Source organism: Haplochromis burtoni, unplaced genomic scaffold (genome assembly GCF_018398535.1).
Source record: "Haplochromis burtoni strain Fernald_Lab_line unplaced genomic scaffold, NCSU_Asbu1 Contig_28, whole genome shotgun sequence".
Taxonomy (NCBI): Eukaryota; Metazoa; Chordata; class Actinopteri; order Cichliformes; family Cichlidae; genus Haplochromis; species Haplochromis burtoni.
The window spans coordinates 1,101,367-1,120,058 of NW_024582389.1; the positions used below are offsets into that span (position 1 = coordinate 1,101,367).

General features: G+C 39.4%; 2 protein-coding genes across 2 annotated transcripts; one reads left to right on the forward strand and one right to left on the reverse strand.

Moving 5' to 3' along the window:
• Positions 1–4,477: 4,477 nt before the first annotated feature.
• Positions 4,478–10,334, reverse strand: mgat2 (alpha-1,6-mannosyl-glycoprotein 2-beta-N-acetylglucosaminyltransferase). Its single transcript, XM_005917642.3, has 2 exons — positions 10,155–10,334; positions 4,478–7,763 (listed from the first exon to the last, which is right to left on the reverse strand). The coding sequence occupies exon 2, from the start codon at positions 7,509–7,511 to the stop codon at positions 6,102–6,104; it is 1,410 nt and encodes a 469-aa protein (XP_005917704.1). The 5' UTR covers positions 7,512–7,763; positions 10,155–10,334; the 3' UTR covers positions 4,478–6,101.
• Positions 10,335–13,022: 2,688 nt separating this feature from the next.
• rps29 (ribosomal protein S29) lies at positions 13,023–14,073 on the forward strand. Its single transcript, XM_005917643.2, has 3 exons — positions 13,023–13,165; positions 13,623–13,722; positions 13,967–14,073. The coding sequence occupies exons 1-3, from the start codon at positions 13,104–13,106 to the stop codon at positions 13,973–13,975; spliced, it is 171 nt and encodes a 56-aa protein (XP_005917705.1). The 5' UTR covers positions 13,023–13,103; the 3' UTR covers positions 13,976–14,073.
• The last annotated feature ends 4,619 nt before the right edge of the window (positions 14,074–18,692 follow it).

Sequence of the window (18,692 nt, forward strand, 5' to 3'; positions counted from 1 at the left end):
GTGTGTGTGTGTGTGTGTGTGTGTGTGTGTGTGTGTGTGCGTGCGCGTGCGCGCCTGTGTGGGGGAGGTGGAGTGGGTTTAAAGGGTGCTATTGGAAGTTAGATGGCAAGTTTTAAATCATCCAGGAGGCTTATGGGAAGGTTTGACTGGCTTCATTATTGCATCTATGCTCATATCAGAACGTGTCTAGTCTAACAATAACAAACTAATCCCCCAATCTCTTGTGCCTGTAAATCTTCAAAGACTAGATACGGTGTAAGCATTTGTGATGATGCCTCAACCTGACCTTTTTGTGTGGGTTTAATTAAATCCCTTTTTTAAAAAAAAAAAAAAAAAAAAAAAAAAAAAGAAAGAGAAAAAATAAATGTAATATATTCACAGATAAAGGGAATAAGATGAGGAACTGTTTTGGAGCGACAGCAGCATATCCCCAAAGCGAAGTCTCTTATTTTTCACCTCCTGGGTGATTCCTTGTGCAGTCACGGTTGTCAAACACCTGCCCAAGAGAGACTGCCTTTTACTTCCTTTTGAAACGTTTTTAAGTCCGAGTTGTCAAACTCAGGAGTTTATTTGCACAGTTTTGTTTTTCTTTCATTCTTTTTCTTCCCTTGTATATTTTGAACTCATGAGGGTGGAACAAGTTTTTCAAAACGCTTTGAAAGCACTTGGGGAAACGGCTTGTTATCGTTCTGTCTCAACGCTGGATGCTGCAATCATAGTTTTTTATATGAAAAAAAAAATTGTTTGCACTTAATAGTTAGAGGAGTATGGCTTTACATTTTGGAGTGTGTAAGGACTCCTTGACAAGGTTGTTATATAAATAGAATTTAAAAAAACAAAAACTTTGTATCTATTGAGCATTTATTTTAATATTGTTTCGGATGAAATGGGCTCTGTAATATATGTAAATATTGTACATCAGTGATTTATGAGTGAAATAATCATATTACATTAATTGAAAATCCTCATTTCAGAAAATAGTGATATTTCTAATACAGAAAATCTATACCTAATATTAAAACAAATCTTGAATATGCAGGTGAAAATGTTTCTTTTCTGTTGTACATAGAGAAATTTCAGGTGTATTTTTATTAATGAAACGTTTGGTATAGGAAATGTCTATCCTTTTGTCTAACAGGTAGTGCTGAATGCTAGCTAGCCTGTCGCTGCAGATTCCTTTTACTACGTAGACAGGTAGGCGCAGAGGCAGTGGTCTATAATTCAGCCATCACTTCGAGCTCAGGTAAACCACAGGAAGACCAACGCTGGCATAGTTCTCCTCACCCATAGGCAGCAGTCCCATCCGTCATAATACTTGTGAAACTCACTTTAACAAATAAGACTGACAACCTTGTTCTGCACACAGGACTGAAATCTGTGACTTCTGTTATATTGCCAGTAACTGATGCTGAACTTGTGAACAAACTTGACACTGTGTTGAATTACCAGCTGACATGCGTCAGCACTGGTGGTGTTGGGGGGGTTAGGTGCTTGAGGTGAGGGGTGCTTTTTCAGGCACCCACACAGAACTAAGGATTTTAACAGTGGGAGCCTTTTCCTCCATGTGACGCCTATTAAAACAGCTTTGACAGACTACCTGTTCTGATTGTGTTCACTGTTTATTTACACATGAAACTACGCGTTCATGCAACACTTATTAGTTGGACATGCACCTCCATGCTTTCTTCTGCCTGGTTAAGCGGTCAGGCTCAATACAATGTGAATTTCTTACATTGTTAACCTTTACTTTTATCGCATAGCGAAAGAAGTATTACATTTTTTCACTTCATAATGAAGGACTAGCACAACTAATAATTTCCCATGATGGCTTGGTTCCAGGGCAGGGTTCTAGGGCAAACTCATTTGACATTGTGAGCCACTTTGATCTAAAGCAACCTGGATGAGTAAAATTCCCTTTTCTTTCGATTTAATTGCAGAGATATCTTATAAGCTTTGCAATTGTAACAACATCTCAGTTTTTCAACACGACAAAGAAATCCTGCTGCGGTAAATGAATGAAATCTGGCTTAAATAGTGAGAAATAAATGTGTAAGATAGCAGGAAAACTTCTGGTTGCTCATCACACAGACTGTCCTGTCATTGCAAAACAAAGCTTTTGTTTATTCACTGCAAATGTCCCTTTTTGTGGACCAATTCTAAAAATCAAAACCAAATAAAGAGACATTTCTGAAATAATTTATGAGAAAATAGGAAGATTTCTGTTATTTAAATGTTAATGAATTACTCTGGTGTAGCATGAACAAATGAACAGCCATGGGGGAGGTTTTTATTAGCAGAAGAATCTGTGAAACTTACGAAAACACAGTTAAAAGTCAAAAATTGATGCCCTCCTTCACATTTTCCAAAACCATCCAGTGGACCGAATTTACCGTGTGAATTCTGGCCCCCGGGCCTTAAGTTTGACACACCTTATATAAGAGATTTCTAAAATTTCCTTTTACTTCATTTTGAGAATTACCTCCCTGACCACTGAAGTATTAGTATTGCAGCTAACCAGCAGGTGGCAGTCTTGTTCAGGCAAATGAGAGCTTTTGGAATGTTTTTTCCATAACAATCACTTGATCAAACGGGGAAATTGCTGTCTATGTGATATGTAGCCTATATCCTGTTGTCTCCCCCTTGGTCTCCCATCACAAATGTATTGCTTCCACTTCATATATATTTTATATTCAAAGAGCAGAATAAAACTGCTTCTCCATAATTTATGAGCTACTTTTAGGAGAAACACAAGCACTCATAGCCATTAAACCGGCAGCCTGTGGCATCGCTGTTATGTGAGGGGAAAAAAAGGTATGATCAGCAGGATAGAATGGCACAATCATCCCGTCAGGCTGTCACTAAAACAGCTCTGACTGCATTACTGATCTCTTCTGGGCTGGCAACATCAATCTTGAGCAAGTGTCAATCAGAATTAGTGAGATATTTACATTTAAAAAACAAAAACCCCACTGATTGTAATATATGTGCTATTATTGTGCTTTCTGTGCTGTTTACAAACCCTATCACCTTTGAATGGCAATCAAACTACAGTAGCGTCGAGCACAGGCTTGAAAAGAGCTGCATCTATCTTACACCTTCAGGGAAATGGGCCCTCTTTGATAGGTATTCAATAGCTTGAAAACGAATCCCACTGCACAATCCCTCTTTGACCATCTTTTCACACTGATGCAATTCCCTCGTCTGCATGTCTCCATATATTGACCCAGAGTTTTGTTTACCTGCAATGTGTGCAACGTCTATGAATGATTAATATTGCCTCTCGGGGGCTAGAAGCCCAGACTGAGCAACATTTCATGTGATGCAGAAACTTGACATCTTAAGATACTGTGAGAAGGGAGGGAGGGGGAAAAAATTAATTCATGCCTTTATGTCAGTGATAGATTTGAACGTACACGTCTAGTCAAGTTGGGGAAAGGATCACATTAATCTAGTTTCATTTTCAAGCTCTGCAGGGATGTTTATTTAACCCGCTGCTAAGACCTGTGGTTAGTTTAGACATTAAAGAATGAGTTATATTACAAAGTCGGGATAAGAGGGTGACAAATTAAATGCAACATGGAATACAAAGTTGCTTCATTAGGATGGCTGTATTGACAATTGGCCTGGATTCTAGAGTGGATAGGCAGTTTTTTCCTCTGCGCCTTTTCAACTGCAATTTAGATAACTGTGTATCGGGAATTTTTAGGAGGAGGGGGAGAGGTATGGATAATGGTCTTGGGCTGTACAGACCTTAAAGCCAACACATAACAGTTTCTAACCCTCTGATGTCAGCTAACCATTAGTCACTACGTATCAAGAACAATGTGCCACTTCTTCTATTCTCAGTTCTATTCTAAGCCATGCTTCCCTTGTGGTACAGGCCCAATTTCTAAGTATGCACCATGGGAACAGCTGCACAATTTGCCAGTTGCATGACCTCAGAGAAGCAGCAGCAGTATGACTGCATGTCTTCACACTGCATTATGAATTGAAGTTTACTAATAAGAAATTAACAGGAACTGCTTACCCTGCAGAGATTGCATTGCTTTGTTTTTGTACCGAAGAGGAACATTTGAGAGGCTTTGTGTCAATCTAAATAGAAAAATTCACACTAAGGAAACAACTTCCTCTACATACATTAAAGTATTTCATCTTTAATTCATGTGGTGCTTTATGCTGAGACTTGTGTCACTGAAAGGCCACCGGCAGAGTCTACCAGAGGAGGCCTTAAATGTGAACTGTTTGAAGAGTTCAGTCACTGATAACTTATTCCAGATTTTGAAAAGTATGCAGAACTGATTGTTGAACACTGCCAGGAGGATGGTTGAAGGATGGAGTGATGGAAAGGGAGTAGGGGATCAATGCAGCCAGAGAAGCCAGTGAGCTCGGGCGTCAGCGGAAACTATCAATACTGAGCTGTGGCCTAAGCACTTAAAATGTAAATGCATCTTCAATAGGAACAACAGAAAACAGAAAGTAGTGTCAGAGCCTTGGGAGCTCTCCAGGTGCATCGCGTTTATTTCTCTGTGAGAATCTCTGCAGATACAGTAGCACAACGTTATACTACATTGGGTAGGGGCAGTGATGCATTGCAACAAAACAATGGCCTGCAGTTTTATTTAGCTGCAGTGCATCACCATCACTTCTGTCAAATATAACACGATGAAAACTGTAGCTCTGCGCGCCCCCGTTACTGAAAGCACTGATGGAATTGAATTCCGAACTGCTGCAGTCACTTTAATATCGAGTCTTCTGGTGTTCTCTAATAACCTGTTGAAGCTAAATGGAAATTATTTAAATAGAATGAGGTGTCTCAACGGATCTACTTTGATCTCAGTAAATTTGTGAGATATAAATACCTTCAAACTAATTATGTGAGCACAGCGGGACCTCCGAGTCCATAGTTTCGCCAAACTCGTGACTGCACCAGTGAGCACTTGCCTGCTCTTCCCAATTTACCACCTACTGAGATACAGATGGGTGACAAATTACGGGAACACCTGAATGCTTAAGTGCTATAGTGAGGGGATGCTGTAGCTCAGTTATGCTGCAAGGGTCACTGGTCAACTTAAGAGGAAGAGATCCCTACTCATCAATAAAACGTTGTTCTGAGCAGTCACCTTTATTCCACAAACATTTCCACCCTGATGAGCAGAAATTGAGTGGTCAAAAGCACAGGATGTGAGAAGTTAGGGTTTCTTCAGAGTATTTAGGGCTTGACAAAAAATTTTTGACCGGAGAGATAACGGTGGGCAGTCACCAGGCTTAAACTCAAATTCCTAAGCCAGATTTAAGACATTTTTAAGCTACTGTTAATTTTGACCCAGTTCTGCCTTGGCACCTTTTGTAGGCCAGATTTTCATAGGTTTGAACTTATCATTTCTTAGTGTGTACTATAAGATGTTGGGATCATTTCCTTGTATGGAAAATTAGGGCGGATAGAATCCGTGGGCTGCCTTTCAGTCCAATCACTGGTATATTTCTTGTAATAGCTCCTTCCACATCCACTGACACCAGTTTTTGGCACTAGCAACAGACGTTTATGAGTTAGAAACTGGCCATTGATCCGTGGAAAAGGAGCACAGGGTAGTGCTGGTCCTAGTTTCGCTTTGGTGCATTTTTTTAAGCTGCGTAGGAAAAATTTGTGGTTCTTTCTGTCATAAGAAACTCACGGCAACCATTAGGCAATGTTCTGACCTTTTTTCCAGTGTATGTGTGCAGACTGAAAAATAGCAACAGGTCAGTGGAAACCAGTGGCTTAAGTTATGTTGACATTACCTTTAATTTGTTTCCCATCAGTATGTTTTTAGACTTTGAATATCAAATGATGCATATAATAATCTTAAAATCTTCTTATAGAAAACACAGCAATATATATTGTTTAGTATATCAATGATACAAAACATTGCAGACTTGTTAGGAATTACTTAAATAATTCAATGTAAAGACATATTTGTGTTAAAGAAGCCAAAAATCCAACATTCGTCTTTATTTGGAACAAGCCAATAAAACAGGCAATATTAAGAATAGTCCATAAAGATTTACTTTTTCTTTATATAGGATGCAAAAGAGACAATAATATATAATAGTAGCAATTAAGGTCACTGTAATCGAACATAGCTCTTGCAGAGTTCATGATCCCTGATGTCTCCCCAGCCCCCATTTTTCACATGTGGGGCCACTCCTCCTGCCCCGTTGGCTGGCAATCTCTTTGTGATCAGGAGGTTTTTTGGGAACAGCTGGTTCCCACTGCTCTGTAGGATGTTTTCTATCTTGGTTTTCTGGTTAATGGGCATGCAAGAAGCCTTCTTGTGGTGCATGCCGCAGTCTCCGGCATGGAAAATCCGTGGTGCCTCGCTCACCATGACCTTCCAGTAGGAAGGCAGGCATGACACAGTCAAGTGTTGTAAAGACCAATCCCAGTTGTAGTCATCATAAGTGCAAAAGGTGTCGGTGCATTGGATGAGTTTCTGGTACGTCTCTCTACTCAGAGCCATCCCCATGTTGTGCTCGGTGGACTTCCAGGCTTTCACCTCCACTTTATTTGCTTTGCTGGAGTAGCCGATGTGGCTGTAGCTCCCCAGTGAGAGGATATCGCAGTCTGTGCACTGCTCCCTTTTCAGAGCAGTCATTTGCTTTAAGAGATGGATAAAGTCCGGAGACAAGTAGTGGTCCTCTTCGATCAGGAGAACGAGACCCTTATGGTCTTTGAGAACTCGAACTCTGTCCCATACAAAGTGAAGCTTCCACCACCAGTGGTGCTTGGTCTGGGAAAACTTGGCCTCCCGGTAGTGTCCAAACGAGTCAGGGTACTCTGCGTTAATGCAACCCAGTTTTAAGGCGTCTTTTTTGGGGATGTCTCTGGGGCAGTCCCTGGGGTCATTTCCAGGGAACTCCTGTGGGTACAGCTGGATGCTGAAGGGGAAGAAAATCTGGAGGACTTGGCAGAAGTCAACAGAGGCAACCACTTTGTTAATCTCAGGGGACCAGTAGTCATGGCTGAATATCAGCAGTATGCTATCCACACCTCTGGCCTTTCGTAAACTGTCTACCAATAGCTTTAGATAGTCTGGTCGGTTATGGACCTGAACTACTACAACCAAATCGTCCTTCTTTCGAGTCGTCTTAAATTTCTCTTCATTTCTTATCGTCTGATCAAAGTTTAGCTGGAAGACAATGCCACGGTAGACTAAAGTGGTATTATCCACATCTGGCTTGGATATTTTGGGTTTGTCCTTTTCTTTTTCTTGGTGTGTGTCATTTGCTTGTATAACAGGTGCTGGGACAGGTGCCCGACTGACCGCTGGCGTTGCTTGTTCCTGGTTATGACTGTTGACGCTATTACTGCTGCTGCTGCTGATAATGTTGCTCCTCCGCACCGCCTCCACTTCCCTGGGTAACGATCCACTGTCGTTCTTCTTCTGCCTTCCACTGCTCCAGAAAGCCAGGCCACATATGACAACCACCAGAGTCAGTAACACCACCTTCCTCTTGTAGATTCGGAATCTCATGATAGAGGGTTATCCTCTTGTAAAGGGAGAGAAGTTGATAATTGGGACTCAAGATGCAGCTGTATGGGGGGCTTATGCTTTGCACTGAGAACAGGAGCGATTTAAAAAGAAAGTGGTATGAGGCTAAGTGTTGGCAAAATTAACTGTTGTTGTAAACATGGATCCCACTGGAATGTCACTGGTGCTGAATGAATATTCCATAAGGCATGACGGTTTTTGAGAGGCAGCAGAGTGGCAGTGTGCGTGCACCACCTGAATGAAAAATAAACCAGAAAATAAAATTAAGTGCATTGTGACAGGTGGGGGTAAGGCAATGTTGCGAATATCTTGACAGAAATTTGTTTCCACAGTATATAAAGCACATTGCCATGCTGCAACATGGAAAAAGACATCAACTGATGTTTAAGCATACACTGTTGCAAATTACGCAAGACCAAACTCGGTGCAGTAATCAACACTCATTAGCTTTTGCCATCCCACACACATAAGGTAGGTCACTTGGTAACAACTGAACCACCTACACGACAAATGCGCAAAACTAATATGGTGATAACTGTAGGAAACAGCATCAATCTCTGTAAATGGCTAATAATCAGACCTGCAGTTTAAGTTACCATGTCAATCGGTTTGAACTTCTTCTATTCAAACATACAGTGCAGTACTATGAAAGTTTTAGGTACTTCATGCAGAACACTGACCAGTCTATCTGTTAAAGTGCTGCAGCTGAGTTTTGACGTGCACATAAAAGAAAAGCATTGTGCTGTATTGTTAGTGATACTTGAATGGCTTTACCTGGCTGTGAACCAAAAATATCTTGGTTTTTTTCTTGTTTTTCCAACTTTACTGCCAGAACCCACTAACTATGGAGTGATTTCACTCTCAGCTCTGACATCTGACTTCCAAACCAAATGTAAAGCAATACTCACAAAATAATGTTATCAGGGTAGGAGATGCCAGGAAAAAATTCCTGTTTAGGAACTATTCCCCAAGAGCGTCTCATTCTATAATCACAATGGACAAATTTAACATACACATCGCATAACAACCAAGCTGAATTTTTTTTTTCATATAATTACAAGTAAAATGATCACTCAGGAGAAAGTTAAATGAAACAGAGCCTATCCTTCTTGAAAATGTTGTACTTGGTACAGAGACAGTTGTTTATCATATAGCTTTGAGATCAGTTTAGTTAGAATTAATCAGATTAGATTATTAGACAGGGGCTACAATCAAGGAAGACAAAATTCAAATGAAAAAGAAGCAGATTTTACAAAGTGCTTAAAACAAGCTACCTGCCAAGTGCCACCAAAAACTGTCAACATAACTGCTGCTGTTTTACAGGCAGAACATTGACCATATCAAATACAGATTTCTGTATATTTACTGTACTTTGCATTGAGCTAATACCTGAAAGCACCTCCAGTTTACTTATCTTCCCTTATCTGCAGAGTACAGTTAACATATCCAATAAAATGCATTTAGTCTGATGACAATGTAAAAGTATATATTATGGTTTCACAGACATTCAATAAATGATAATCACCGAGCTTTATTAGAAATATACATGCAACTGGCTGCCAGCCAGCCCCTACAAAGAGCATCACAAACGCCACAATTGTGATTTCATCCAATCCTCACCCTTACCCCATACTTCATCTTCGCTTATATCGTTAATGTTGGTTAAAGCTCAATGCTTCTAATTTGCTCTCCATTTATTTTCCTCCTTAACTGCATTATCAATATTGATCGCTCATTTCTGCTGAGCAAACCTCCATACTTTATTCGTTATTAAATTAGTAGTCTCTCAGGCTGACTACCTGACCATTTATTCTGTTTTCTGGTTGCCTGAAAACTCTACTTAATGGTAGCATCCAGTCCAGACTGCAGTGGGTCACCGACACTGCCTGAGAAAGGTATCTGATACCTACTAGAGTCTGTGATAACAGAAGTAAACACATTCCCTGTAGCTGCCCCACACAGACATATACATTAAAGTAAGCCCCAAACGCTATTAGTAAATGTGCACAGAAATGTATTAATATGTGATGTGTACTTTAAGGAAAGCAGCTAAATGCAGGAGTAAAACGATACAGCTCTCTAACCCACATTCTTCAAATTATTGCAATTTGCATACCTACATTCGGCTTTTCCGTGCTAAATGCTTTCCACACGCCTCCTGCCAAATCAACTCAAATATTTGGTCTACAGCTTAAAGTATTTCCCATTTTAATCCATTTAATTTCTTTTATCGTGACCTAAACCGGTTTATACTAGCAGTACAAGCGCCTATCATGTAAATGTGCAGTTTCGTCTTGGAGCCTACAGCACAAACCCCATCAGTTTTTTTTCTGTCCTAAATTGGCCGCCGTTGGACAACACCGAGCCAGCGGCGGCTTCAATCGATATTTTTTAAAACCACGAGATACAGTTTTTAGCATTTCGCCGACTAACACAAAACCCACAGAAAGCAGCCGAAAACAACGGCGGGCGCCTCGGCTTCGCTCTTTTATGACAGCCAGCATCACGGAAATGCTAATAGCAAGTTAGCAACGGCGTCAGCTAGCAACTTGCAAGTAACCCGCCCGGACCGAACCACCGTCAACACCGTGTCGAACCACAACAACCACGCTCACAGTAGTTTACCTAAAACCGCAGAATCCGTGCGGAGCTTTCACTGTGAAGAGTCAGTACGGTGGCTTCCCATTCTCCTCCATACCGTTCTGCAAAATGCACGGCAAACGCAACTGTCGACTAGCTGTGTGAAAACACTGCCTGTCGCTGTCCCACAATGCAACGGGCCAGCGGGGGGCACCAGAGATACCCGAAATATCTTGAATCCCCGCTGCTGCTCCTGCTGCTGCAGATACTATGCTCTCTAAACTGACCTTATGATGAGGTTTGAGTGGCTAGGAATAGTTATTGGGCCTGTTTGAATTACCGGTGTCATCCCAAAAGTAATTTCCCATGTTTTTATGTGTGATTTGCTTTTTTGGATGTCTAAAATCTGTGCTTGTTGGGGGGTAAATAGTCTGTGGTAAACAAGATTTACGAAGGGGTTATATATAAAATAAAGAAATTACTTGTTTTTTGTTTCTTTGTTTATTACCTTATACCTACATTATATTCAAACCAGTCATTTTTGGCTTTATAGACTATAAAAGTTTTTAATGTCAGTGTCATTTTTTTACCTGGATGAATAAAGGCTGTATCAAAGTTGTTGTTGTTTTTTAAGTCACAGACTAGAATGATCTTTCTAGCTTTAAATGGCTTGATATAATTTACAATTAAGTTCAGTTGAATTAAATTCAGTGTATTTAGTACCAAATCTTAACAACAGTGTCCTCGGGGCACTCTATATTGTAAAGTCCCTACAATAATAGAGAGAGAATTCCAGTAGTCAGATGATGAGCAAGTACTTGGCAACAGTGGAAAGGAAAAACTCCCTTTTAGCAGGAGGAAACCTCTGGTAGGACCAGGGAGAGGCTGCCATCTGACACAACCTCCTGGGGTTGAGGGGAGGGAGACCAAAAGGCGCACTGTGAAAGAGGGTCCGAGTTTAATAATCACTACTAATAATAGCTATGTTTGACGGATTGCAGGCCAACAACTCATCGACATTTTAAATGCTGGCAATTATTTGTTGGCAAATAACAGAAATCACTTTTTGGCACAACACTGGGATTTCTTGATTATTTATACAATGTGTTGCAAATTTACACAGACTGCCTTAATTGCTACTTTTTTGTTTTTGTTTTTTTCTTCTTCGCTGATCACTCGCAGTGCAGACCCAAAAAAGGGGAGTGTTGAATTTTGTTAACTCGTGGAACCTATTTCAGCAATACCAACCTCCATCAGATGCTACATGTAGCTCCATGTAAGATGTGTACAACATAGAAGAGGAATTTTGGATCAATATTCCCTACAAACTGTTCCCACAATAGATCTTGATTGAACATCCCTCTTTGAGTCATCCCATAGCATCTCAATTGGTTTAAGGTGAACATATCCTGACTTTGCCATTCAAAAAACAGTTTCTTATTTCCCAGCTATTCTGCTGAAGAATATGCACTTTGGGCCTTTGTGTAGCTATTGTCCCATCACCTAACCTCTCCCAAGATAGGTCATGGACAGCTGCCATAATAATCTCTTGTTAAATTTTCCTGACAGACTTATGCATTGTTCCCTCAGTGAGGACATGGGGTTTTGGTACTAAGATGCAGTGCATTTTCCTTATAAACCTGCTTGTTTCCTTCTTCTTCAGTAGTTCAGTGTTTGTCTCCTTTATTGAGAATAAAAGATGATGCCAAAGATGTTATGTAACAGCAGGGGATCTTCTGCAAATTTGAAACATACTATTAAAAAAAAAGAAAAAAAAGATTCTTTGCCCTGATAAAAATGACACAATAATTCTGAGTAAAATGCAACTGAAATATATAAAATCAAAGGCTGGATTATTCAAAGAATGAATCATGCAAGCTCAATGTACCAATCAATGTTTTAATTTAAAGTTGACGTTGTACCTATGTCACGAAATTACTTGGAAAATTTATATATAATTGAATTATTTAAAGTTTGTATTTAGTTTGGCACCCACGGTGTGGGACGGAGAGATTTCGCAGGTCTTTCCTCCCCACTGCTGTCAGACTCCATAATAAAAACTTTAACTGATCAAGCACACAAATCCATACATATGCAATAATACTAAGTGCAATAATCCTTTCTGTCATCGTTGTATTCTTACTCAGTTGTATATAGCATTTGTATTTGTATTCTATTTTTATCTTATTGTATATTTATTTTATTTTATTCTACTGTATATAGTATTTTATTCTATTCTGTACAGTTGTGTACTGTATTTATTCTTATTGTATCCTAATTTTTGCCTCATAACTTTTGCACTGTCCACTTCCTGCTGTGACAAAACAAATTTTCCACGTGTGGGACTAATAAAGGTTATCTTATCTTATCTTATCTTATTTGCAGTATATCTCTTTCTTTCTTTCTTTTCTTTTTTAGAATATACAATAATTATGTATCTGGTTGTGAGTAGCTTTTTGAGAAACTGGAGTTAAACACATTATTTATTTAGTCTGACTGCGTTTGGTTATAATCTTAAATGAAGATTTTGTGGGTAATCAATGAACAATTTCAGGCATTTGTGGTTTGCATGATTTTTTATTGCAGTACATTTGTGCATGTCAGGAGTTAATTTGAAGGATTATGTGTGCAACCAGATGCTCACGCTAAACAGAAAGAGCCAGCACTTTGCTGTTTTAAGTGCTTATGGTCAACAGACAATTGTTTCCGAGATGAAGACTGAATAGTTTAATATAACATGGTTTTATTTAAATGCAGGGCTTAGAGCTGTAAGAGGGTTAAATGATGTCACGGTTACCCATTGGGCTGTGGTATTTATTAATTCAAATTGATTAGTTTTGGCGATGTAAAAAAAAAAAATAGTATTTTAAATTTAGTTAGGCGCTAGGAGGCGGTACACAACAACCCGAAGCCGGAAATAGAGCACCAGAAAGCCTATTTGCGCACGCGCGCCCGTTCTTCTTCCTTTCCGACACTCGAGCGAAAAGAGACAAGATGGGCCATCAGCAGCTCTATTGGAGTCACCCCAGAAAATTCGGACAGGGATCCCGCTCCTGGTCAGTGTCTACTTTGTTGCGTTGTTTATCGGTTAACGTGATCAAGTTGAGGTGATATAAGGTGTTTCTGGCCTCCCCATCTTTAAAAAAAATGCTACCAAACGTGCACCGCATGTGCCCTGAACCTGAGCTAATATGGCGGAGGCAAATACTCCCTCCTTCCCTATTAGCATCAGCCTTGTGTGTCTTTTGACCGGATTTGGTTTTTATAACTGCTAGAGTTCCCGAAAGCCCTTAATGCATATGAGTTAGGCGTGTAATTTCTTGATCGAAAGAAATTTAACAAATGTTTAACGTTATTGAGAATAGCATTATTACAGGACTGTTAAAAGTTAGCCCCGGTGTTCAGAAGAGCACACCGGCTCATAGTTTACGACAATCGGCGCCAGGGTTTTGTATAACTGGTACATAAAAGCGTATATATGCGTTGACTGATCCTACTCTGATGTTGTTGCAGCCGAGTGTGCTCTAACAGACATGGCTTGATCCGTAAATACGGGATCAACATGTGTCGCCAGTGCTTCAGGCAGTACGCTAAAGACATCGGCTTCGTTAAGGTAAGTTGTATTTTTTCTGTTGCCTCTCAAATTGATCATAACTTTACATCACAGAACATCAACTGAATTTCCCACTGTATAAAGTTTCATTAAGACTGGCTTTACTGATTTGAGGATGAAGCCCATGAATTAAATGTTGTTTTAATTTTGCATGAGTTTCATGCTGTTTTGCTTTTTGCTCCTTACAAGCATGCTATATGCCCGTCTCTTTACAATAACTAACACCTGTTTTGTGTTCTTACAGCTGGACTAAGATGTCTTGTGCTGACGTCCTCGGATGGGTCAAGTTGTCAGAAGTCTGGCCATGATGGGATAATTAATCATTGCAAATAAATTTTTTGTCCAATTTGATTGATTTTTGCGTGGTTATTAATTGGCATGAATTTGATATTTTTTCCCCCACAATGGATAAAAAGGACTTTTAGATGAGCGATCAAACACTATTAATGACCTTTGGTTTTGCTCAGCAGCAAAGTCATGTTGGTCAGGCAGTTAAAGAGGTTTCCATTTTAAATAAAATAACTTAGTTGGTCACCTACTTTGAGTTGCTGTTCATTAAGAGTTAAGCAAACAGGTTTTATATAGCAAGAGGTTTTAAATATGAGTAAAACTGAAACTTGATCGATATTAACTGGGGTTATGGCTACTCAGCAGTATTTAGTGACTTCATGTCATTAGATTATAATTGTGTAGTAAACCATGAACATTGAGTTGCAAGCCTTATAGCTTTTTTTTCATTTAGGTGAAATGTAGACATCCTTGTAATAGGTAGATAACTGCAGAGAAATGGTTTGTATCCATGGAAACTGGTGCGTGGGGAAAGACTGATGGGAAGAAAACACAATAGGAATGGAATAGCCTTGATAATTTGATAATGGGGTGGGGAAGCTTTTAGACAGGTCGGCTGTGCCTGTCGTTTGAAAACAAACCAGGAGCACGGAAGTAAAATATTTCAGGTGGAAACTCAATTTTAAGGTTGCTTTGTGGTTGAGTGGTCACATTTCTTTGTTAATAACCTTTAATGGGACATCCGCTGAGCTATTTTGCAAGAAGTCAAGTAGTGCAATTAATCCTCACAGTTGTGCATCATGGCAGCGGCGTAAAGTGCAGCTGATTAATTTTTAATTCAGCGTGCCTTCACGTAAAACAACATACCCCCAGCTCTCATCCAAGGACTGCTAACATGCTGAGATAATAGTCTTGCTCAAAGTTAATGAAATTTGATAAGTCCCCTGTAGTGTGCCTAATTGCTTAGCGCCTCGTGACTGAAGCTACCAAAGTGAAGCTATTTGTTTAAGGCTGTTCCCAGGTAGATGGGATTCTGTGCAATCTGATATTGAGTTGTTTTTCTGTTTCTTGTTTTTTTTCTTTTTCTTGCCAGGATTTACTATAAAATATTTGTCATTATTGTTCTCACCTTTAAAAAAAATAGTGTGAAGTGTTAGGCACTAGATGGCAGCAGCACATCATGCTCAGTGCCGTTGATGATGCCACTGACTGCTGGTAATGCTATTTATGCTGCTGCCCCCCCCCCCAAAAAAAAAAAAAAAATCTTTCATTCATCATAATTATATACCTTTTGCCATCAGGTACTAGAGAAGCTTCATGGGGTCTAAAGTGGGCAGTTAAAAGTGATGTTTGTGGCAGATTGAAAAGGGTTAAAAACTAAAAATACATTGTAGTTGTGCAGCTACTTAGATTTCTTAAAAAGCATAGTAAATCTACTCCTTTATGCTCGAGGTTCAGATTTTAATCTGTTTAATCCAAGGCAATAACTAAAAAATGGTTGGGAAGTGCTAGCGTATCACAAATAATAAATCTGTTTTTGTTCAGCAGGCATAAGATGAAACTTTAATGCTCCCATTGGGGAAATTGTAAAAAAGAAACAAAATGACAAAAAAATGAAATTGACACAAACACTCAAACCTATAATTCTAGCAACAAAACAAACTGCTTAGAAATAAAAGGATGAATGAATAGTGATAGAGATGTTTAAAAGTAGAGCAGCAGCCCTCATTATAAAGAGTCTTCGGAAGTCCAGTACATACACAAAATGAACAAGTGAAACTTTTTAAATGAAGGAAATAAATAAAAGGTACTTCCTGCCAAATGCAGTAAATATATGCGATATAGCTACTTTAAACAAATGTGGCCATAACTGTCTGACTGAACTTTAGAAATGGAAGCACAGCGTGTGCAAAACATTCTGCAAGGCTAAGGCGTATTTTATGGGGTGTATTGATGTCTACCTCAGATCTGTAGGTATTTTAAAAGTAGGCCAATAAGTTATGCATAAAAGGAGCCTGTGTGCAGGAACGGGCAGGCCAGTTTGGAGCTGAACACACAAGCGCTCCTTGTTGCATCACTGCACCATGTTGGCGGGTGGAAGGTGTTGTCTTTGATGTTCAGTTCAACTGCCTTTTTTTCTTCTTTGCACCGCATCAATGTTCTCGCTGTGCTGTCTCCTCAGTACACAACTTCCACGACAACTGACTCAGTGAAAAATCAGTTTCATCCAACCTGAATCTTTTTCAAAAAGTCTCCCATCGTTGTTACCGTTCACTGGCTTTGTGTGGTCACACAGTTTGCTCCAGCTCCACTTTCTGCCTTACACTGTGCTATTTTTATATATGTAGCCTACATATAGTTAGGTTCACATGTGTTTGGGAAATAGCTCTGTTTAAGTCCTTTGTCCTCAGTACACAGTGGCTTGTGAATCAGACAATCACTTGCTGAGGTACAAAAGAATTTGGGCAGTTGACTTAAGTGAAAATAGAGTTGTTAAGAAATTGCCTCCATGTCCTTAAATAATTATAGTTTTTACTTATTTTTCACATTTTTATTTTAGTTATAAAAGTTAATGATTCAGGAAGTAAACCTTAAATCTTATCAAATCTGAAATATTGTTACCAGAAATGCTGTTTTGGCATGACGATCCACATTTTAACTTTGACTATCAGTCCTTTGTTGTTAAAATTTGTAACAAACCAACTGAGTGGAAACCTATTGTTGGTCAACTCTTTGTCCAAATGTGTGAAGAGCTGGAGTTTCCCCAGAGACATATGCAGTTTTGGTGACACAGTGAGTAGCAGTAACTGGGTAGATATCTAAATTTACGCATTTATTATCAAACAGTAATGGTTTAGCACATACAGTAGTTCACTTTTCCTTTTGGGCTACTGCTTCAACTTTAGTCTTGCATTTTGTAAAGGGAGGAGAACCACAGAGGCATATTTAACATAGACAGTGTTTAAGAAATGGACCTGGTTCCCTGGTCTGAAAAGGGAAGCCCATGCAGATGTGCCTTAAAGCTGCATTTATTTCCTGTAGCTGGCAGGGAGAGAATCCTGAATAAGCACAATGGTTATGCTCTGCAAATTATGCTCCCGTTTTGGACAAAATAAATGGTAAAGCAGGGTACATACCTACCTTGGGACTTGCACCTTGCTACTGTATGAGGATGCAGTGTCCCTCTGTTTCACACATTTGGCCAGAGGGGCCGATGGCGCGATATGGCAGCCCCGCTTCTGTCAGTCTGCCCCAGGGCAGCTGTGGCTACAACCGTAGCTTGCCTCCACCAGTGTGTGAATGCGAGAGTGAATGAATAATGGAATTGTAAAGCGCTTTGGGTGCCTTGAAAAGCGCTATATAAATCCAATTCATTTATTGCCAATGCTCAAACTTAGACTTCTCAAATCAGTGGTGTTGGCAACATCACAAAAGCTATGATCATCTTTCACATAGATTTAAATAAAATGGAAAAACTGAATCCACTGAAACTGAATGGATGGATGGATAACATATTTAACTAGATCTTTAGCTCATAATCACTGACTTCTTTTCTTCTTTCTAGGGGTTCCCCTTTAGAAATTATTTAAAAAATCTACTCAGCAAAGTTATCAACTATAAAACCAATATAATTAAAATATGACAATAAGGTCAGTTAACTGTTTACTTAGGGGGTAAGGATACGTTTTCTTTTCATATATTGTTAATACAACTAAACTGAATGAAGTTACGAGTTACGGGTTTTATTAGAAACAATGTTGCAAATAAATTTGTGAAGTCTCTTTTATTTTAGTGACCTGATGAGATAATTGCATCTGTACATGGAGGGGCTGGTCGACAGTTTACTGGGAGTAGCAGTTAATATTATTATCCCTAAGTGATGTACGTGCTGGTAAAATCGACTGTTTGTGGCTATAAAAGACTCTGTGATCGCTCATGTGTGCCATGCTTGTACACACACATAAATATGTTATTGTGTGCACTTTGTGGTCACAGCCAGATCTTAACGCCGAAAGCAAACCTGAATGGAACACTAGTTTGAACAAACCAGAAGGGAGCTGTTGGTGTGATGGCTTGGGACCCAAAGTCTCTGAGCTACTGTGACTGACTGCCAGATACATTGCAGAGGTCTGCCATCCATCTCCTAGATTATAGCGAAAAATAGGTGAATTGAAAACGTTACAGCACACTGTTGGCATGGAAACATTCCTCTGGGTTTACCTGCTTTTGATTGTTAGACCAAGAGGCACTTCTCTCTGCAAGGTTACTCCAAACGGCTGTGGGCAAACATGCAACTCATTCATGCTCCCCCTCTCCCAGTTTCCACAGATTGGGAAAGATGTTGACTGAGGGATGGCAAATGACAAATATGAAGAAAAGAGCAGCAGCCAGAGACATAAAGAAAAAAATAGATTAATTGAAGAAAGAAGCAATAGTAAAAGCAGAACCTGTGAAATTATGCAATGATTAACAGGCTATTGTGTAAGACGCCCTAAGAATAATAGCTGATAATTACAGGATGTTTTGTTCCTGATATTCTCCTTTTCTTTATGTTATAGTAAGCTGGAGGACTGAAGATAAAACATATTTGTTATTATTTTCCACAGTTGCTATAAAACAGCAATATATTTACCCACAAACATCACCTGACTACATTATTATCTCAGATATTTTTCTGTTTC

Excerpts from the sequence above, each read along its gene's own strand:
- mgat2 (XM_005917642.3), bottom strand. The coding sequence starts at position 7,511 with ATGAGATTCCGAATCTACAAGAGGAAGGTGGTGTTACTGACTCTGGTG.
- rps29 (XM_005917643.2), top strand. The coding sequence starts at position 13,104 with ATGGGCCATCAGCAGCTCTATTGGAGTCACCCCAGAAAATTCGGACAG. Across the intron at positions 13,166-13,622 it reads GGACAGGGATCCCGCTCCTG|CCGAGTGTGCTCTAACAGAC; the intron begins GTCAGTGTCTAC and ends ATGTTGTTGCAG.